The sequence below is a fragment of the Pseudophryne corroboree genome, chromosome 9 (genome assembly GCF_028390025.1).
Source record: "Pseudophryne corroboree isolate aPseCor3 chromosome 9, aPseCor3.hap2, whole genome shotgun sequence".
NCBI lineage: Eukaryota > Metazoa > Chordata > Amphibia > Anura > Myobatrachidae > Pseudophryne > Pseudophryne corroboree.
Window position 1 is genome coordinate 159,971,739 of NC_086452.1, and position 23,324 is coordinate 159,995,062.

Here is a 23,324-nt window from a genome sequence, read left to right on the forward strand (position 1 = left end):
CACACCCCACCCAAATCTAAATGTCTCTGCACATGTTACATCTGCCCCACCTGCAGTGCGCATGGTTTTGCCCATTAGAGTGCTTTTTTTGTTTGTTAATAAACCTGAATAAGGCCCATAGTGCAACAATAACAGCAAGGGACAAATGTAATAGAGTGAGAGTTTCAAAAAATGAGAGATTTGGTAAGGTTTTGCAGTTTTTTTTAAAGTGGCAATCATTTACACAGCAAGATCAACCTGGTTTTGCAGTGTAAATGATTGCCACTTTAACAAAAAAAATAATGAAAAACCTTACCAAATCTCTCACTTTCTGAAACTCTCACTCTATTACATTTGGCCCCGAAGAAGCAGATGTACAAAGACGCAGATCGAAATTGCATGTAGATCTGTGCAATTTCAATGGGCATTTCTGGGTGGCGACTGACGGATGCTTATCCAGATGCAGGTGTGTCGAAGGAGTGTCTAAAGATGCAGTTGCTCTGACAGTGACGCTCATGTTCAGATGGACATTCTACATCTCCATAGGGCTGGTGCAATGTCCGATGGTGTGACCGATAGTCATACTTGCCTACCTGACCCTCTCCATGAGGGAGAAAATGCTCCGTTCCTGGACTTTCATGGTAATGTATGATTGCCATCACCTGTGGTGAAACACCTTTCTTATCAATTACCTAGCTCACCACAGGTGATGGCAATCATACATTACCAGGAAAGTCCAGGAACAGAGCATTTTCTCCCTCATGGAGAGGGTCAGGTAGGCAAGTATGCCGATAGTACGTCTTTGTTCGCAGTAAGATCATTGTTTTTGTATATATATTTTCATCGGAATCCGCATTTCACTCTAAAGAAAACCGTTTCATTTGCCTGAATAGACTAGATTACTATAAAAAAAAATATATTGTCTTTAGAAAGAAAACAAATATTTTTAAATACTGTACTTTCTCATACCTTAGTAAATATTGTTTTATTAAATATTAGGTACTTGTGTACTTTACGGACTCATTGCATAAAGCAACCAAGTACCGATTTTTTTACTTTTTCATACTTTACCATCCATGTGGACTGCGATTGGGAATAGTAATCTGTGCCGAGCGCAGCGGTAGCAGAGTGAGGCACCTTGCCCACGGCGCGAGCCATGCAAGTGGACGCGGTACACTAATTGGGGTTCCTGGTCATGTTACGGAACAAATGACGCCAAGCTCGGCACAGGTTACTATTCCCATTCGTAGTCCACGTGGATGGCAAAGTATGAAAAAGTTAAAAATTGGTACTTGGTTGCTCTCTGCAATTAGTCCGTAAATGAAAAAAGAACAGATACCAATACGTGCGCAGAAGGAAGAATATACAATAATTTAAAAAGGTTTTATACTTCAGATAATTAAAATAAAATAAAGTACACAAGTACCTAATATTATGTAAGATTATACTTTTTTAAAACCATTTTGGGATTCTTGTTCCGCGTCTGTACCATACATACCCCTAGATGGAGTAGCTTTGGATCACAGTACTGTAATGGTATGAGCAGAGAAAATACAATATAGGACATATACAGTACAATGCTGGCAGTGACCTCTAGGTGGCGAGCCTCGTCTTCCAGTGTCGCTTCCAGCAGCGCTCGTGCTGACAGCAGGACTGGATGTACAGTGCAGAGCTGGCTGCTGTCAGGCCGCGCCCCCGGGAAGGACTAGACTGCGCCCCCTCTTTTCCTCTTCCAAGCTCGGAGTGCCCTAGTGCTGGAGATGCATGAAACTTCAGCCCAGTGGGAACTAACAGCGGGCACTAGCTCGTCAGGGGCTCCCTGAGATCTCCGGGTAAGTTTGTCACTTGTGTAACAATGATCCCCGGCTGTAGGAAGGATTGCATTGCCTTTAGGGGCATGTCCGAACATCTGGTTGCAGCTCCCATTATACTAAAGCTGCTGTGCATCTGCCCGGAGTGTTTGTATCACTGTGTGAGTGTAAGTGTGTGTGTATAGGTATAGGCTTGTTTGGGTACAGTACACTGCAAGCTCCATGCATCCTGCAGTTTGCAAAGTTTCCTAATGTTTTTGTGCACAGTGAGATCCAATGACAGTGTCACTCATTTCCTCTGCTATGCAGCCTGTGCTCATGGAGTAAGCGCTGTGTTCCTCTGTGTCCTGCAAGGAATTGGGGGTGGGATATGTCAGCAGGATGTTTTTTTCTCTTAATATCAGCTATAGATGTATATGCTTAGGCTGTCTTCTCTTTCCTTCCCAGGCTGTAGAAGGATTCGGGTATATAAGCAGATAACAGTGAAACAGCAAAGTCGGGGAATTTACAGTATCAGTGTACTCCAGAGTATCCTGCAAGGACAACATGGTCAGGCAGTGGTTTTTGGCTTCATGCCTCCTCCTCCACCTCTTGCCCTCATCATCTGCAGGTACAGTAGATTGTCATCCTCTGAGCAAGTCCTGTAAGCAGTGTATAATTTCAGACCATTAGACATGTATTGTTTTTCAATAAAACTACGTGTAGGTAACATGTCATCGTACCTATGTGTAACTAGAAATCCCAGCATGCCTTGACAGCCAGTAGCATGCTAGCACTAGCTGTCACACAACATCTGAGGGACCACAGGTTTCATATTCTAGTATTATTTATTATTATTTTATTTATTCCCAGTTATTTATATAGTGCACACATAATCCGCAGTGCTTTACAGAGAATACTTGGCCATTCACATCAGTCCCTGCCCAGTGGAGTTTACAATCTATATTCCCTACCACATGTACACACACACTTTCATGCTAGGGCAGTGGTTTCCAAACTTTTTTGAATCACGGCGCCCTAGAATAACAGAATTTTTTTCACAGCACCCCTAGACCAAAAATTTCTTATTGAGAAATTTAGAAAAAATATTACATTAAGTAGATCGCGTTTATATGTCATCCTTAGGGTCAGTTGTGGGGTGAGGGACAAGATTTGCTTCTGTTTGGCCACATATTTTATGACTGACAGCCACCAGCACTGGTTTTGCCTATTATATTGACCATGAATAATTTGAATTGGTCCTGGACCACCAACCCAGGGCACCCCTGCAAGTGTCCCGAGGCACCCGAGGGAGCCACGGCACACAGTTTGGGAACCTCTGTGCTAGGGTAAAAAAAAATTGTGGGGGGGGGGGTTTAGGGGATCCAATTAACCTACCAGTATATATGTTTTTTGATTGTGGGAGGAAACCCACGCAAGTACGGGGAGAATATACAAACTCCACACAGAGCAATGGTGGGAATTGAACCCATGACCTCAGTGCTGTGAAGCAGTAATACTAACCATTACACCATCCATGCTGCCCTAATATCTAATGTTTCACACCTTTATCTCAGATGTTGCCAAGTTACCTACTTGCAAATTCAGTGTGCTCATGGAAGGATGTGCTGGAATTTGTAGTCCTACATCGTGTATTCCATAGGTGGTTTATTTTTCTTGTAAGCGCAGTTCTGGTTGGCACCTTGATTTGAGATGTTCTGCAACATACTGTAATTGAATAGTACATTGGGTACACTATTGGCAATCAAGTGGTTAAACGCTGCTGAGCAGAGTGTGGTTTTGCAGGCTGCTTAGCCTAATTACAGGACACGGCAATATGCATAAAATGCACAGTAACATCCCAATGGGACGGCACTTATTGTAAATATTGGCATTCAAGCTCAAAGCTGATCTGCGCTGGCACTGTTCTCCTGTAAGTGCTTCATCCCAATAAACTAATAGTGAAACTGGATATTAATCTATAAATAGTGTTACGTTTTGGTTCTAACGTCATTTACGATTTAATAAACCCGTTTTGCCTTCAGTGCGTGTTTCACCTGTTTCATATAAAAAAAGTGAGAGCGTCCTGTTCAGTGTAATGAGCCGCTCACTCCATCTCATTGTCCGCTGTTTACCAGGCGCATCCACAGATGTTTTTAATAGCAGTGTCTCCCAGTATGTTACCTCGGCCTTCTATCTCAATGAATTGCAATGCATGGATTTCTTTTGTGGTATTGGTCCCCCTGGACCTGTGTTACACATTGATCTACAAATGGTTCGATATTTTTTGGGGGGAGAGTCTGGAGTTGGAGGCAAAGTTTCCTATTACATATTACTATTGCACTATTGTTGAACAACAACTCCCAGCATGTTTTATCAGTTACAGAGTAAGGTTTAGTTTCTGGTCAGTTGAACGTAGCTGTAACAGCTTGAAAATGACTGATTGCTTACTTTGGGTCTAATCGGTGTCATGGAGATAATATCTATGTTAGTGGTGCAATAACATGTTGTTTTATTTCAGTTTGCAAGTGTTTATGTGTTTGAATTAGCTGTTGTCAGCCTTTAGCCCCTATAATTCAGTGTTGGACACTTGTAAGCAGTGATCTAGTCTTGTTTTACCAACAGCAGGTCCTATTGTGAAAAGCACGCTGTTCTGAATTGTGACTGGTTTCATTGATTTTCTTATCTGAAATTCACCATCCTTGGGCATTTCTAAGTGTTGATCAACATTACCCCTATGCATCCTAGCTATACATCTTTTGGTGAAATACGTTGATCTGAAGTAATATATACCGTAGGTTATTATCCCTTCGTCTTGGTACCCAACCCAAGTTATGGCTTTAAATCAGTGGTGTGACCCAGAGTTCCGTTTTTCACTAGCAAATGCATTTTCATTTACTTACCTAGCTTTTGTCTGCAAATTAATGATATTATTGGTAATATAATTCATAGGAAATTGGAGATTTGGCCAAAAATCTTAATATTAAAAGCTAATACAGTGTATACATTGGTTGTGTACAATAGGTTTGTAGAGAATAAATGATACAGCCTATTTATATACAGTATACAAAGTCTTCATCTCATATCTGTATATAAGAGCACTGAGCTTAATGGCAATTTTCCTATTAGTATTATATAAAGAGAAAGAAATTACATTGCAATGAAAATCAAGTGATGCTGTTTCACAGCTATACGCTGCTGTAAAATATCCTTTTATGCAAAATGTAGACTCCATGCTGGGATGTTTGACTGTGCAAATTGGCCTATTGCTAATTATTGTGATTGTTGTTGGTTGGTTTTATGACAGCAACTGTTGTGAGTTACATCTGATTAGACTAGAAGAAGATCTGACACTAGATTCCGTATCCTTATTTTTTTTGTTGCTTTACTACATAGTGCTATGTGAACTGTATAGGGGAGAACATTCTGAGCTCCCCGGGAACCCGTACACTTGGGAGACTGCATTCTACAGTGTGCTAAGCTTGCTCCTGTGCAAGTTTCCTCTAGCAGAGCTGTAATCTGTAGAGGAAGCCGTCCTGGGGCAAGCACTCCAATCCGGCAGCCTGATAGTCTGATTATTCTGCTCTTTCCTGGGTTTACGTCTTCTTTATGTCACGTCTGTGTGGGTATACTGCGCCAATCATACTTATTACTGTGTGCATGAAGAAATGCAATATTTTGTTTTCGCACATGGTATATTGCAAAATATTCTACAGTATGTTATGTTTTGTGTCATTTATTCTGCGGTTGTTGAAAAGGTGTTCTAAAACACAGTTGTAGCAATTTTGGATTTGTTAAAAATGGCTACAACACTAGTGACAATGCAGTTGCAACTGACTGCCCTGGTAGCCGACATTGTGTGGTGTGGTATTTATGTGACTGCACATATGCAGCTGTCACTCACTTCAAGATGCCGAAACTTTTGGGCAATACAGAATGACAATATCACTTGCACAGTGTTATAGCATAGCCCTGCCAGAAGATATTTGCAGTATGTACTGTAACCTTCCTTCTTGTATGTGTCAGGAATTCGCTGGAACTTGTTTAACATCCTCTAGTATCCGTCACCTATAGTGCAGCAATTCATAAGAATATCTGAGTAACTCTTTCATGTCTGCTCCAGGAGGAAGGCGATATGATGAAAATAGTACAGAAGGAACATACAGTAGGATAGAATATACAAATATTTAATATAGCATAAGCCCAAAGTTCTGTTACAGATTCAGCACATGTTACTCTCTCCCCCCCCCCCCACCCCAACCACATGCCACAGAAAAACATTATTATTTTTTTTAAACGTAGCGACACTGGTATCAGCAGGCTAGATGGACCAAACAGGTTATTCCCGCTATGATGCCCTGTGGAGGCTATACATTAAGGAAAATGTGGAGGAGAGAGTGGTATATTCTATTTTTTTTCCGACTATCAAGGTAGTGAGGGCGGACTGATGTTACGCACAGATGGTAATTATATCAATCATCATAATATACACTACTTCCTCACGCCCTCCCTAGCCTTTCTCACCTCTGAGAGGGTGGTGTTTGTATCTGGTCAATATATGTAATATCTTAATATTAAATATGGCGTTGCTCTGCCAAAAACAAAAGCATTGCAGATCGATGTAAATTAGAGCCCTGTGCCAAGGAATACAAGCAGAAGATTGTGTTTGTGTTTATTGCCCTATTAATCTTCTTCAATCCATATCCTAACAGTTTCTCTTCTACACAGCACCCTCTTTACATTTTGTAATATTACTACGCAGGCTATAAGGACTAACTTATGTGCAGCTGTGCAGAACTTTGCCTTGCTCCAACAGGTAACTGCGTTGTATAGTATCTTAGGGTTCTGTATCTTATTTTATCCTTCACTACTTGCATTACTGACTGATTTTAAAGGACAACTAATGCAAAAGTGTATTTTCTTGCCCCCAAGTAATAAAGTAGTTACCATGTTGCTCTCTCCTTCTGTTATGCATAGCGTAGAGCGCAGATGAAACCTGCAGGACTTCAGCCAGGTGTGCAGTGGCAGCTGCCACTAATTGCGGAGAGGCTGATGCAGACTTGTTCAGGTGCGCACCACTTTGCAGGTGCAATTTCTTTTCAGTAATATAAGCTGCAATGGCAAGGCTGCCGACGGTAGGTGCATGTGCTCCTAGTTTACGCCGCGCAAATTTCACGTACACTTACATGCCTTCTTTGCCATTATTTGTAACCATTTATTTTACTTATAGCAAAATCTGTAATACAGCTGAAACAAATCCCAGTATCGTGTAAAAATATCGATATTTTTTTTTACAAAACACGTACACTAAATCACTAAGTCATCAGCACCAGCACAGGATTCGTAAGCAGCCAATCACAAGCACTCTTCTAGTACTGATCACTGTCATCATTACTGACAACTAATGCGTTGCACTTGCCCCTGATGTCCACGCAGAGTAGGTCTTATTCAGGCCTATAGTTGTCTGTGTCCCAGTATGCATACTTGCTGTACTCGGACTCTGGGCCTAATTCAGACCTGTTTGCTCGCTAGGGTTTTTTTGCTGTCCTGCGTTCGTATAGTCGCCGCCCACAGGAGAGTGTATTTTTTGCTTTGCCAGTGTGCGATCGCATGTGTAGCAGAGCTGTACAAACAGATATTGTGCAGTCTCTGCGCAGCCCAGGACTTACTCAGCCGCTGCGAACACTTCAGCCCGTATGGGACCGGAATTGACGTCAGGAACCCTCCCTGCAAACGCATGGACATGCCTGCGTTCAGGGTCGGACTGGCCCACAGGGGAACAGCGGAAACCACTGGTGGGCCCCACTGCCTGTGGGACCTCCTCCTTCTCTATGGATCAGGTTCCTATCCTAGTGCACTTTAATTATGCATTATACTTATGTTACATTATACTTCACAAGAATATGGTTTATTATATATTTACCAAGGGGTACAGAATATGTACGCTGTAATGGTTAGCCAAACCTCTGTGGTGGCTGGCCACGCCCCAGTGCAGCCTGGCAACACCCTTAAGCATGGGCCCCTACAACAACATTCCCCTGGTGGGCTCTTCATGCCCCAGTCCGACATTGCCTGCGTTTTTCCAAGCACTCCCAGAAAACGGTCAGTTGACACCCACAAGCGGCTTCTTCCTGTCAATCTCCTTGCGAACGCCCGTGCGAATGGATTTGTTGCGCAAACCCATCGCTGAGCAACAATCCGCTTTGTACCCACGCGACGCGCCTGCGCATTGCGGTGCATACTCATGCGCAGTTTAGACCTTATCGCCCGCTGTACAAAAACGCAGCCTAGCGATCAGGTCTAAATTATGCCCTCTGTTGAAACGTCCCTGTCCTCCTGTCTCCCGTCTCTCAAGGAGAAGGCGTATATGTAGTTGCAGAATTACGCAAATTTGGCCACGCCCTTGTAGGTTAATAAAGATGGTCATGTCATGCTAATTCACCAAGCATTCACTTGACAGCCCTGATATATAGGGTTGCACAGAGATAGGGTCAGGATTAGACTTTATGAGAGATTGATGGAAACATAATGATGTGAGACTCAGTGGTCCTTTAATGATCTGTTAAAGAACAGGAAGATTGTGCTGTAAACACCTACACACATAATTACACACTGGACTACTGATAGGACATGGTCCATATATAATAAGATTTTACTTACCGATAAATCTATTTCTCGTAGTCCGTAGTGGATGCTGGGACTCCGTAAGGACCATGGGGAACAGCGGCTCCGCAGGAGACAGGGCACAAAATAAAAGCTTGAGATATCAGGTGGTGTGCACTGGCTCCTCCCCCTATGACCCTCCTCCAAGCCAGTTAGGATACTGTGCCCGGACGAGCGTACATAATAAGGAAGGATATTGAATCCCGGGTAAGACTCATACCAGCCACACCAATCACACCGTACAACTCGTGATCTGAACCCAGTTAACAGTATGATAAATTTAAAGGAGCCTCTGAAAAGATGGCTCAACAATAATAACCCGAATTTTTTGTAACAATAACTATATACAAGTATTGCAGACAATCCGCACTAGGGATGGGCGCCCAGCATCCACTACGGACTACGAGAAATAGATTTATCGGTAAGTAAAATCTTATTTTCTCTAACGTCCTAAGTGGATGCTGGGACTCCGTAAGGACCATGGGGATTATACCAAAGCTCCCAAACGGGCGGGAGAGTGCGGATGACTCTGCAGCACCGAATGAGAGAACTCCAGGTCCTCCTCAGCCAGGGTATCAAATTTGTAGAATTTAGCAAACGTGTTTGCCCCTGACCAAGTAGCTGCTCGGCAAAGTTGTAAAGCCGAGACCCCTCGGGCAGCCGCCCAAGATGAGCCCACTTTCCTTGTGGAATGGGCTTTTACTGATTTTGGCTGTGGCAATCCTGCCACGGAATGTGCAAGCTGAATTGTACTACAAATCCAACGAGCAATCGTCTGCTTTGAAGCAGGAGCACCCAGCTTGTTGGGTGCATACAGGATAAACAGCGAGTCAGTTTTCCTGACTCCAGCCGTCCTGGAAACATATATTTTCAAGGCCCTGACAACGTCCAGCAACTTAGAGTCCTCTAAGTCCCTAGTAGCCGCAGGTACCACAATAGGTTGGTTCATGTGAAATGCAGAAACCACCTTAGGTAGAAATTGAGGACGAGTCCTCAATTCCGCCCTGTCAGAATGAAAATTTAGGTAAGGGCTTTTACATGATAAAGCCGCCAATTCTGACACACGCCTAGCTGAAGCCAAGGCCAACAGCATCGACACCTTCCACGTGAGATATTTTAAATCTACCGTAGACAATGGTTCAAACCAGTGTGATTTTAGAAATCTCAACACAACATTGAGATCCCAAGGTGCCACTGGAGGCACAAAAGGAGGCTGTATGTGCAGCACCCCTTTCACAAATGTCTGAACTTCAGGTACTGAAGCCAGTTCTTTCTGGAAGAATATCGACAGGGCCGAAATTTGAACCTTAATGGACCCTAATTTTAGGCCCATAGACAGTCCTGTTTGCAGGAAATGCAAGAAACGACCCAGTTGAAATTCCTGTGTAGGGGCCTTCTTGGCCTCACACCACGCAACATATTTACGCCAAATGCGGTGATAATGTTTTGCGGTTACTTCCTTTCTGGCTTTTACCAGAGTAGGGATGACTTCTTCTGGAATGCCCTTGTCCTTCAGGATCCGGCGTTCAACCGCCATGCCGTCAAACGCAGCCGCGGTAAGTCTTGGAACAGACAAGGCCCCTGCAGTAGCAGGTCCTGTCTTAGAGGTAGAGGCCACGGTTCGTCCGTGAGCATCTCTTGAAGTTCCGGGTACCAAGACCTTCTTGGCCAATCCGGAACCACGAGTATAGTTCTTACTCCTCTCCTTCTTATGATTCTCAATACTTTCGGTATGAGGGGCAGAGGAGGGAATACATACACTGACTGGTACACCCACGGCGTTACCAGAGCGTCCACTGCTATTGCCTGAGGGTCCCTTGACCTGGCGCAATATCTGTCCAGTTTTTTGTTTAGACGTGACGCCATCATGTCCAACTTTGGTCTTTCCCAACGGTTTACAATTTGGTGGAAGACTTCTGGGTGAAGTCCCCACTCTCCCGGGTGAAGGTCGTGTCTGCTGAGGAAGTCTGCTTCCCAGTTGTCCACTCCCGGAATGAACACTGCTGACAGTGCTATCACATGATTTTCCGCCCAGCGAAGAATCCTTGCAGTTTCTGCCATTGCCCTCCTGCTTCTCGTGCCGCCCTGTCTGTTTATGTGGGCGACTGACGTGATGTTGTCCGACTGGATCAACACCGCCTGACCCTGAAGCAGAGGTTTTGCTTGAATTAAGGCATTGTAAATGGCCCTTAGTTCTAGAATGTTTATATGAAGAGATGTTTCCATGCTTGACCACAAGCCCTGGAAATTCCTTCCCTGTGTGACTGCTCCCCAGCCTCTCAGGCTGGCATCCGTGGTTACCAGGATCCAATCCTGAATGCCAAATCTGCGGCCCTCTAGTAGATGAGCCCTCTGAAGCCACCACAGGAGAGACACCCTTGTCCTTGGCGACAGGGTTATCCGTTGATGCATCTGAAGATGCGATCCGGACCATTTTCCCAGTAGATCCCACTGAAAAGTTCTTGCATGGAATCTTCCGAATGGAATCGCTTCGTAAGAAGCCACCATTTTTCCCAGGACCCTTGTGCACTGATGCACTGAGACCTGTCCTGGTTTTAGGAGGTTCCTGACTAGCTCGGATAACTCCCTGGCCTTCTCCTCTGGGAGAAACACCTTCTTCTGGACTGTGTCCAGAATCATTCCTAAGAACAGTAGACGTGTCGTTGGAATCAGCTGCGATTTTGGAATATTTAGAATCCATCCGTGCTGACTTAGCACTACCTGAGATAGTGCCACTCCGACTTCTAACTGTTCCTTGGTTCTTGCCCTTATCAGGAGATCGTCCAAGTAAGGGATAATTAAGATGCCTTTTCTTCGTAGAAGAATCATCATTTCGGCCATTACCTTGGTAAAGACCCGAGGCGCCGTGGACAATCCAAACGGCAGCGTCTGAAACTGATAATGACAGTTTTGTACTACAAACCTGAGGTACCCTTGGTGAGAAGGATATATTGGGACGTGGAGATAAGCATCCTTGATGTCCAGCGACACCATATAGTCCCCCTCTTCCAGGTTCGCTATCACCGCTCTGAGTGACTCCATCTTGAATTTGAACCTTTTTATGTAAGTGTTCAAAGATTTTAGATTTAATATTGGTCTCACCGAGCCGTCCGGCTTCGGTACCACAAATAGTGTGGAATAATACCCCTTCCCCTGTTGTAAGAGGGGTACCTTGATTATCACCTGCTGGGAGTACAGCTTGTGAATGGCTTCCAGAACTGCCTCCCTGTCGGAGGGAGACTTTGGTAAAGCAGACTTCAGGAACCGATGAGGAGGAAACGCCTCGAATTCCAGTTTGTACCCCTGTGATACTACCTGTAGAATCCAGGGATCCACTTGCGAGTGAGCCCACTGCGCGTTGAAATACTTGAGACGGGCCCCCACCGTGTCTGAGTCTGCTTGTAAAGCCCCAGCGTCATGCTGAAGACTTGGCAGAAGCAGGGGAGGGCTTCTGCTCCTGGGAAGCGGCTGCATGGTGCTGCCTTTTTCCTCTTCCTCTGCCCTTGGGCAGAAAAGAGTGACCTTTTGCTCGCTTGTACTTATGGGAACGAAAGGACTGAGTTTGAAAAGACTGTGTCTTTTTCTGTTGATGTGAAGTAACCTGGGGTAAAAAGGTGGATTTTCCAGCCGTTGCCGTGGCCACCAGGTCTGTTAGACCAGCCCCAAATAACTCCTCCCCCTTATACGGCAATACTTCCATGTGCCGTTTGGAATCTGCGTCCCCTGACCACTGTCTGGTCCATAATGCTCTTCTGGCAGAGATGGACATTGCGCTTACTCTTGATGCCAGGGTACAAATATCCCTCTGCGCATCACGCATATATAGCAATGCATCCTTTAAATGTTCTATAGTTAACAGAATATTGTCCCTATCCAGGGTATCAATATTCTCAGTCAGGGAATCCGCCCATGCGACTCCAGCACTGCACATCCAGGCTGATGCGATTGCTGGTCGCAGTATAACACCAGTATGTGTGTATATACTTTTCAGGATATTTTCCAGCCTCCTATCAGCTGGTTCTTTGAGGGTGGCCGTATCAGGGGACGGTAACGCTACTTGTTTAGATAAACGTGTGAGCGCCTTATCTACCCTAGGGGGTGTTTCCCACCGTGCCCTAACCTCTGGCGGGAAAGGGTATAGTGCTAATAACTTATTAGAAATTAGCTGTTTTTTATCGGGGGAAAACCACGCTTTATCACACACCTCATTTATTTCTTCAGACTCAGGAAAAACTATTGGCAGTTTTTTCACACCCCACATAATACCCGCCTTTGAGGTATTTGTAGTGTCAGAAAGGTTCAATGCCTCTTTCATTGCCGTGATCATGTAACGTGTGGCCCTACTGGACATTACGTTTGTCTCGTCACCGTCGACACTAGATTCAGTATCTGTATCTGGATCCGTGTCGACCCACTGAGGTAGCGGCCGTTTTAGGGCCCCTGAGGGTGTCTGAGACGCCTGAACAGGCACTAATTGATTTGCCGGCTTTCTCATGTCGTCAACAGTTTTTTGTAAATTGCTGACATTATCACTTAATTGCTTAAACACAATCATCCAGTCAGGTGTCGACTCCCTAGGGGGTGACATCACTAACACAGGCAACTGCTCCGCCTCCACCTCATTTTCCTCCTCATACATGTCGACACACGCGTACCGACACACAGCACACACACCGGGAATGCTCTGATAGAGGACAGGACCCCACTTAGCCCTTTGGAGAGACAGAGGGAGAGTCTGCCAGCACACACCCAGCGCTATATATATACAGGGATAACCTTATATAAGTGTTAATCCCTTATAGCTGCTGTTAATCTAGTTATTTGCTGCCAAAATGCCCCCCCTTCTCTTTTTTACCCTGAATCAGATGCAGTACTGCAGGGGAGAATCAGGGAGCCGTCCTTCCAGCGGAGCTGTGAGGGAATAATGGCGCCAGTGTGCTGAGGAGATAGGCCCCGCCCCTTCACGACGTCCTTAACTCCCGCTTTTTTGTGTAAAATGGCAGGGGAAAAAATACATCCATATAGCCCTGGAGCTATATGTGATGTATTCCTTTTGCCAGCTAAGGTATATGTGTGTTATATTGCGTCTCAGGGCGCTCCCCCCCAGCGCCCTGCACCCTCAGTGACCGGAGTGTGAAGTGTGCTGAGAGCAATGGCGCACAGCTGCGGTGCTGTGCGCTACCTTAGTCTTGAAGACAGGATGTCTTCTGCCGCCGCTTTCACCGGACCTTCGTCTCTTCTGGCTCTGTAAGGGGGACGGCGGCGCGGCTCCGGTGACCCATCCAGGCTGAACCTGTGATCGTCCCTCTGGAGCTAACGTCCAGTAGCCTAAGAAGCCCAATCCACTCTGCACTCAGGTGAGTTCGCTTCTTCTCCCCTTAGTCCCACGATGCAGTGAGCCTGTTGCCAGCAGGACTCACTGAAAATAAAAAAACCTAACTAAACTTTTATTCTAAGCAGCTCTGGAGAGCTACCTAGTTTGCACCCTTCTCGGCCGGGCACAAAAATCTAACTGGCTTGGAGGAGGGTCATAGGGGGAGGAGCCAGTGCACACCACCTGATATCTCAAGCTTTTATTTTGTGCCCTGTCTCCTGCGGAGCCGCTGTTCCCCATGGTCCTTACGGAGTCCCAGCATCCACTTAGGACGTTAAAGAAACTGTATTTATCAGATGTCGGGGAACATCTTTATAAGTTTCTCCTCCAGAATGTATCAGAGGATCAGTGTCCTCTGCAAAGGTGTCAGACAGTGGTGCGTGTGTCAGTAGACTGTTTAGGAGCTTGATTCTGCTAGCCAGTGTGTTTGCTCTCTTCCAGGCAGTTGGCATTAGCATCCTGTGAAAGCAATGCGTTTCCCAGCACTACTTACTCATGTTTGCAGTTTATCGCTTGGAAAAAATGGTTATTTAGAGACTTCTACGTAATTTTGCTTAATCTCTTAACATGGCTAAACAAAGACATTGTTTTGGTTACTTTTAGTGTTAGATTGACAATTCCAACTGAGACATACAGATCTAGCACCTGTGAGTCTTAAATTTGACAGGTTCAGCTGAGACAGAAATTACGCAAGAGACGGCTTGCATTCCGGGCTCCATTTGCAGGAGTGAGTCACTCAGAACACGGGCCAAAGGTGTAGTAACTGTCTCGGGCAGAGAGAGAGAATCTGTCGGCAGATTACAACGCACTGCCATTCCCGACTGCTCATTTATACAGACTTGCTTTGGGTGACATAGCACCTGTATGGCAGTTTTATCAGCATATCCTTGTCTCTTGGCTTGCTGTCCAGACTGAATTACAGCAGAAGTTGGCAGTTTAAACAGTACCAAACATTTGGCGTCATGCTCTTACCTAATCGTTTTAATTCTTCCCAGGGGGTCACTTTATGTACCCATTGTACAGACATGATGTTTTATGCCGTTAATTATTTGACTTGGTGAAGTAATTGCTTCAATTGCATCACTTCTGGTTGTTTGGAAAACCAGGGCTTTTGCTGTTTTACTTTATCTGAACACACACATGATCACTTAATAACTCCCTGTTAACGTTATGCATAAATTGACACGTATCGCTTGTGATGGTATGCTATGGGAAAACAGAATCTTTTTGCATACCCACCAACTGTCCTAAATTGAGCGGGACAGAACATATTTGAGGGCATTACTCTACTGCAATGATCAGGAATGCATTATCCCAATCGCTGGGCAGTTGGGGAGGTATGTCTATCCACTGCTGCTCTGCATAGTAGAACAGATGTGATGGTGTACCACGGGGATCCGAACTGAAGGTCGACACTGTCTAGGTCGACCACTATAGGTCCACAGTCACTAGGTCGACAGTGATATAAGGTCGACAGGGTTTCTAGGTCGACATGTGCTAGGTCGACAGTTCAAAAGGTCGACATGATTTTTTCAATTTTTTTTCCTTTTTTTGAACTTTTTCATACTTAACGATCCACGTGGACTACGATTGGAACGGTAATCTGTGCCGAGCGAAGCGGTAGCGGAGCAAGGCACCTTGCCCGAAGCATGGTGAGCGAACACGGTGCACTAATTGGGGTTCCCGGTCACAGTACGAAGAAAACGACAAAAAAAAAAACCACACCTCATGTTGACCTTTTAACCTGTCGACCTACCACATGTCGACTTAGAAACCTTGTCGACCTTCCATCACTGTCGACCAATAGTGGTCGACCTAAACATTGTCGACCTAGATACTGTCGATTTGATGATCCACACCCATACCACGAACACCTGCCACTGATGCACGCAGTAGGCACAGGGCAGCATAGCACTTTTCAGGGTAAGCAAGCTGTATAATAGGACATCACTTTCTTTGAATGGTCCCAGAACCCCGGAGTTACTTTTAGTATGATTATATATGATAGAAGGGGAGTGCATGACCCCTATTATAACTTGTTGAGAATCTGTAGAAAAAAATGGATCAGCATGCCGTTGTAAATGTCATTTTTTATTAATATATGATTTATATACAGTAGGCAGCACTGTCCAGTCGTGGACACCCATAGAGGGAGAAAAGCATGTGACCGCGTGATTCCAGTGGCGGCATTTCAGCGCTAGTCAGGATTCAAGCGTTGGCATTGTGACGTCCTTGTTCCTGATAAGTGGTATTGTAACCTCTTACCCTTGTATGTGGTGGTCCTTATATCAGGTGCGTTTTCTCCCCATGTCAGCTAGGAATTCCACTGCAGAATACTTCATGTATAGACACGTAGTAAAGTCATTGAGTTGTGAGTTGTGACATAAGTGACTTTACTACTCTGCAAATATCAGTTATAGTTTATGGGAGTGAGATCACTATTAGCCAAACATACGTGCTGACTGCCATAGATGGTGCTTATTTGTTCAAGTATCAATACACAGGGAAAATTGGGGGATAAACTTTTGTAAAACTTCATAAAATAACACATAGGATTAACAGACATCATTCTACATTAGAGTATGCTGTTACATTTTAAGACACAGCGCCACCTACTGTCACTCAAGTTTCACTTCTCTAGTGTACTACTAAGCCTGTAGCTACTGCTATATCCCAACGCCAACATCACCAAGTAATATACTTGACATGATATTTTACATATTGTATGCTTTCTGTATTCCTCACCAGTATGTATTTTACTTTTGCCAATTTGTATTTATCGACTGTTGGTCAAACTATTATGAAAAGTTGTATACAACTTGCTATTTGCTTGGGGAAATGGAGGGTAGGATATTGGGGGGAGGGGTGGGGCAAAATATAGTTTACATTATTCTTACATAATAAAAAAGAATCCTGATCTATGGTGACAGATCTGCTTTAACATTTTATACAAGTGTCGTTTTGGAATAAGCTTCTACAGTTTATACCAAACTTGGTCTTCAAGGCACCCTAACAGTCCATGTTTTAAGGATATTCTTGCTTAATCAGAGGTGACTTAATTTGTACCTCAGTCATACCATCTGGCATGAGCATGGATATTCTGAAAACCTGGACTGTTAAGGTGCTTTGAGGACTGAGGAGCAGATGTATTAAGCCTGTTGTAATAAGTGCAAGGTGATAAACGCACCAACCAATCAGATCCTAACTGTTAATTTACATATTGGAGCTGATAGACTGATGTGTTTATAACCTTCCACTTATCACTGGTTTATCACTTCCTTATGCCTTCTCCAGGTTAATACATCTGCCCCTGAATTTGGGAAACCCTGGCTTGTACACAAACTGTGCATTTCCTCACTGCAGAATTGTGTTTGTGAGATACAGCAACACATTACTTTGCCTTTGTGGGTCTGATTGCAGGGACTAAAGAGCAGTACACACGGGGGGCCGCTCATTTTGCAATGTGCTAGATTGTGCCTGCATGCAGGCCAATCTGGCACCGGTGATAGCGACGCATGGGGCCGCGCATCGCTGGGGGGCATACACATGAGAGATCCGTGCTTAAAATCTAGTCAGATTGCTTAAGGGGGTACTCAAGGAGCGATAATCTAAGCAATCTGACTAGATTGCTTAGGTTTTAAGAATGATTGCTCCATGTGTACCCCCCACAGAGATAGCATCGCTATCGCTGGTGCTAGATTGGCCTCAATCTAGCAGGTCGCTCATTTCACCCAGTGGGTGAAATGAGCGCGTCCCCCCCCATCTTCCCCCACACGCTCCGCACACATCGCGCTGTGCTGAGCGGGGGGAGAGATGTGTGCTGAGAGGTTCGCTCAGCACACATCTCTCCCCAGATCTGCCCGTGAATACGGCCCTTTAGATTTTAAGAACAGATCTCTCTGTGTATAACCCCCTTTACAGTACAAGCAATCTTTGCAGTTCACAGTGACAGTGGGGCAGATGTATTAAGCCTGGAGAAGTGATAAAGCAGTGATAAAGTGGAAGGTGATAACACACCAGCCAATAAACTCCTACTGTAAATTTACATATTGGAGCTGATTGGCTGATGCATTATCACCTTGCACTTATCACTGCTTTATCACTTCTCCAGGCTTAATACATCTGCCCCACTGTCAGTAATACATGCAGGAAGTGTCCCCTTATAAAAGGTGCATTTTCTCTATACTTTCCCAGCACGGTTTAGATTTCTTTTCCATTGCAAAATATGTTCAGGCTCTACACGTTGACCCTTTATTTCTTTAAATAGGAACTCCAAATATATCTCCAGCATTACAGTGACCCAGTGCTGGTTTTATCGCAGTCATCCTGTGCTGAACATTGAGAGAACATTATATTTTTTTTAATTATAAATTCAATAAAAGACTGGGAGAAGATTTCTAAATGTCTTGAGATGGAAAACTGCATTCTAATAATACAGCCGATAAAACATTAAAGGGTCACGTTTGTCAAATAAAACAATATGATACTTATGTGACATTCAGAGCATTGTATCCCTATACTTATTACAGTATATATAGTGATGCTGACTGACCCTTTTGAGGCCCCTCGCTCTGTTCCATTGAGCCACCAGTACATGATCAGAAGAGCAAGGACCTTGGATGGTTGGACAGGTATTGCTGGGCCCTCCTTACTTCTAGGCTACCCCCAGTGGTGTTAGGTCAGTCACTGTTTTCATAGAATAAATTATTAGCCATTCACAGCAGCCAATTGTTCAGCTATATGCTGCTGCTGTTGTTGTTTCTTCTTTTTTTTATATATATTTTGCTGATATAGTTGAATATATATACTTAATTATTTCCACCCAGAGTCATAACTGGAACTTTGTGGGCCCCATAGCAACTATTTGAAGGGCCCCCCCAAAGTTTCTAGAGAGACACCACTCTCTGCACCACTCATATTATGTCCTATAGTATTGCCCTAGTTGCCATTATGCCACACAGTGCCTTCAGCTCATATGCAGTATGCCACACAGTACACCCAGTTGACATGATGCTATGATGCTACACGGTACCCCCAGTTCACATTACGCCATTGCTTCCAGTTCATATTATGCCACAATGTAGTGGCCCCAAATTCACATTATGCCACATTGCTGGGTGTATGGGAGGTGGTTTTCCAAAACCTCCGTTCCTCATATTGACAGCACCCCTTGCGGTAGATAGCCATGTTAGGAGTAGGTGCTTCTTTAAGTGAAATAGCAGGCAGTGATTGGCAGCCTGGCAGACTTGCTTTGCAGTAATTGGTTGATCCATTCACGGGGATACAGATAGTAATATCACAGCAACACAAACACCTGCAGTCCCAACTTTTTGAACTATACCAGATTCAGTTAGGTTATTTTCCTAAATGTGTGGGAAATGTTTTTCACTGCCTGTTGTATAGTTATATTTTACATTTTTTACTTTGAGTTTAGCATACTTCTCAACTTTCTTTAAAATAAAATCTTTGTCCAAAATGAGGCATGGCCTTGTGACGATGTGTAGCCTCACAAGAAATGCCCCTCATTTGCGTCATGCTGGGGGCATATCCAGCCCTCCGGGAGCTACAGGGCATATCCCCAGTTCACTCTCTACTATGCACCATTTGCTTTGATAAGCAGAGCAGCGGGTGAGAGGGGGCCTCCCAACCACCCCTCCACAAATACAGGACCATGGGACAGTGCCCGAAAAGTGGGACTGTCCCACCAAAATCATGATGGTTGGTAGGAATGGTTAAGTGTTATTTGTTTGATAACCAAGAAAAGTTCTAGTAACTAACAAAAAAAAAGTAGTTGGTTTATTTATTGATTTAATCTCTGAATATTTCTATAAACATGTTGTTACTTTTATTATTTGTTTATAGCTATATCCAGCTGTTGCATGGAAGTCACATTCAGCTAGTAATAAACATACAGTATTATGCTTGCATATAAGGAGGTGGATTACAGTGTAACTGGATGCTCCAGCATAGTTTTGTGTATTATCCATAGTTTCTCTAGAAAGTAAGATCTTGCAGACAGGAGCCTATGTGGTATTTACTTAATAATCTGTGGATTATATTTATGTATATTTGTAAAGTTTTTAACTTGTCTTTTACTGTCCTTTATGATCATCCTTAAGCTATGCTCTTATAGAAATGTTATGGAGCTTTTATGGCATCATATAAATAAAAGAGCATAATTTATTTATTATTTTATTACCAGTTATTTATATAACGCACACATATACTGCAGCGCTTTACAGAGAGAATATTTGGCCATTCACATCAGTCCCTGCCCCAGTGGAGCTTACAATCTATATTCCCTACACATGTACATGCACACTAGGGTTCATTTTGTTGAGATCCAATTAACCTACCAGTACATGTTTGGATTTTGGGGGTGGAAACCGGAGTACCCAGAGGAAACCCACGCAAGTATGGGGAGAATATACAAACTCCACACAGTTAGAGCCATGGTGGGAATCGACCCCATGACCTCAGTGCTGTGAGGCAGTAATACTAACCATTACACCATCCGTACTGCCCCAATAACTAGTAACAATAATAACTAGTTTAGAAAATACACCATCATACCATGAATTTTAATTTTAAAATATACTCTGTAAAATCTCCACGGCATTGTCTCTGAAAAGTTAATGATTGACTCAGTGCATGGTATACTCAGACACAGTGAGCTGCCTTCAAGCATTTTGTTTAACCAACCAATTCACCCTCCTCTTTACAAACTATCACCAGCCAGAACTCTGAGAACTTCACATCAAAGGGTTTTTATCAAAGAATGAACCATTAGAGTGTAAAAGCAATGTTTACTTGTCAGACAGGAAGATTAAACAAGGTGGTAAATTTGCAGGTAGATCAATGGGTACTTTCGTGGTCTGAAGGTTATGAAGATTTTTTTTTATTTGAATGGTTGAAAGTCTGTTTAAAAGACTTCTAGAAAACTAGTAGCTTCAATGAGTACACATTCAGCATTTATAGTATATTACCCTACTAAAGTTCAATTGGTGATTGAGGTAACAAAAATGCACAATTAAAGAGAGATTACAGGCACGTATATGTTAAAATATATATTTTTTTGCATACATATACTTTTTAAATAATCTGTGCAAAATTAAATATATAATTGAGTTTTCCAAAAATACTGTAGGAATAAATAATTCAAATGATAAGCTTGATCAATCAGTATAGGCAAAAAATTACTCTGTAAATAGAAAAAGCACATATGACATCTGTGGGCTCCAAGAAGGTGTCAGCTTTTTAAATATGATCATAGCTTTGGAATATTACATCACTTAGAGGTATATTCAATAAGAGTCGGATCCATTCCGACGTGCAGTTGTCACCGGCTGCGGATGCGCTGACAGCAGCGGCCAGGAGTGAGCGGGACGGCGGCGGGGGTAAGCTGGGCAGCGGGGGGAGCAGAGATCGGCGTCCGGAGCTGGCTGCGGGGGGACATGTCTGTGGAGGCGCTGCAGGGAAAGAGGTGGCCGCGGGGGGAGCGGAGATCGACGGCCGGCAGGGGGACATGTCTGCGGCGGCGGGGGGAGGCGTTGCAGGGAGAGAGGTCTCTCCCTGCTGCGCCTCCCCCCCACCGCCGCAGACATGTCCCCCCGCCGTCCGCTTTCCGACAAGACGGCAGCTTCCGACAGTTATTGAATACAGCCCTTAGCTGGAGTAATTCCTGTTTGAATCAGATCCCTAAAATGTACTGTATGTACACTCAGTGTTTCTCTGGGATCATTGTATATTGCATGTGTTTATTACATGATTACTGGTAAACCTTGAAAATGTCTCCATCACTAAAACAAAATAAAACCACAAATTATTAACAAACGTAAAATGTCAGAGTGCATAGGGGTGTGGTGGGAGAGGCACTGAGCCCTAAGACATACATATTTCGTAGAGGACAACATTTTGTAGTTTTTAGATTTAATTATGTACATCCCGAATCAAGTTTTGGAATTTCATTGATCAGGGTGGCAAATCTGCCACGCAGCCCACTGCTTTGTATTCCTAATGTTTAAAGTCTGATGATGATTACTATTAATATTATTAACAGTTTTTTATATAGCGCAGCATATTCCGTTGTGCTTTACAATTAGAACAACAGTAATAGAACCAAACTGGGCTAAAACAGACAGACACAGAGGTTGGATGGCCCTACTCGCAAGCTTACAATCTATAGGGAAATAGGCATTGATACACAAGGATAGATGCTACCTATTGCATAATGGTCCACCAGATTGCTAGGTTCTTAATGGGTTGTATGATATGATCACCCAGCAATGTTAGAAGACAAAATGTGAGCTTATGTGTACTGTACAGAGAGGATGTGATTAGATAAGATTAGATAGGGAAGCATTGAAGGTTATGTGGGTGGGTCTGGAATGTGATGATGATGATGATGATGATGATCTAGGCTTCATCCAAAAATAAAGACTGATCCACAACAGGTATAGTTACAAGTCCACACATTAAAGTGGTCTCTTTTAGAATGTGATCTTGGGTCATATTTTTGGAAGCCTCTTTTCAAAGTCTGTGTTTGCAATTGACTGCAATCCGATTTACTGTGAGAGATGGTGTTAAGTGAATAAACATGATTGTGAGGAAAGGGAAACAGCTGGGTATCTTTAGGTGACATAGTGGAGGTCCTCTCTGCCAGTTGCCTTCCTCACATTTAAAGAGGGATGAGAGCTAAACAAATATTTGCGCCATTTTGTTGTGGCATGTTGCGAGCTGCTACCTCTCCCTCAGCTGTCAGAGCAGCTCCGTTTCCTGGAAAAATAAATTGCACATTGAATGTTGCTATTAATCCGCGACTGGCTCCTGTCCCAAGTCATTGACATTAATGAGTAATGTATAGTGTTGATAATATTTACATTTCTGTTAGCTCTCTGTGTTTTATGGGGCTGTATCCAGCGTGGGCCATCAGAAAGTACTGCTGTCTCACTACTGTCACTTTTGAATAGAAACCTCAGGGCCTAATATTCCGTTAGGTAAAGTCTAGGTTAAATTTCTCTAACGTCCTAGTGGATGCTGGGGACTCCGTAAGGACCATGGGGAATAGACAGGCTCCGCAGGAGACAGGGCACTTTAAGAAAGAATTAGGACTACTGGTGTGCACTGGCTCCTCCCTCTATGCCCCTCCTCCAGACCTCAGTTAGAATCTGTGCACGGCCGAGCTGGGTGCACTTTAGTGAGCTCTCCTGAGCTTGCTAATAAGAAAGTATTTTGTTAGGATTTTTTATTTTCAGAGAGATCTGCTGGCAACAGACTCTCTGCTACGTGGGACTGAGGGGAGAGAAGCAGACCTACTAACTGCGGATAGGTCATGCTTCTTAGGCTACTGGACACCATTAGCTCCAGAGGGATCGAACACAGGAACGCACCCTTGGTCGTCCGATCCCGGAGCCGCGCCGCCGTCCCCCTCGCAGAGCCAGAAGCCGGCGTGTGAAGCAAGAAGACGTCAAAAGCGGCGGCAGAAGACTCCAGTCTTCATATGAGGTAGCGCACAGCAC

The 23,324-nt window shown here is 44.0% G+C and overlaps 1 protein-coding gene across 2 annotated transcripts in view; it reads left to right on the forward strand.

Moving 5' to 3' along the window:
* The first annotated feature begins 1,667 nt into the window (after positions 1-1,667).
* Positions 1,668-23,324, forward strand: part of TGFBR3 (transforming growth factor beta receptor 3) — a 303,293-nt gene continuing 281,636 nt past the window's right edge. Inside the window, exons 1-2 of one of the 2 annotated variants that reach the window (XM_063939908.1) lie at positions 1,668-1,811; positions 2,238-2,400. In XM_063939908.1, the coding sequence (XP_063795978.1) occupies positions 2,337-2,400 (64 nt within the window). In that variant the 5' untranslated portion in view covers positions 1,668-1,811; positions 2,238-2,336. The remainder of the gene's footprint in view (positions 1,812-2,237; positions 2,401-23,324) is intronic. The other variant, XM_063939909.1, reaches the window with a different exon arrangement.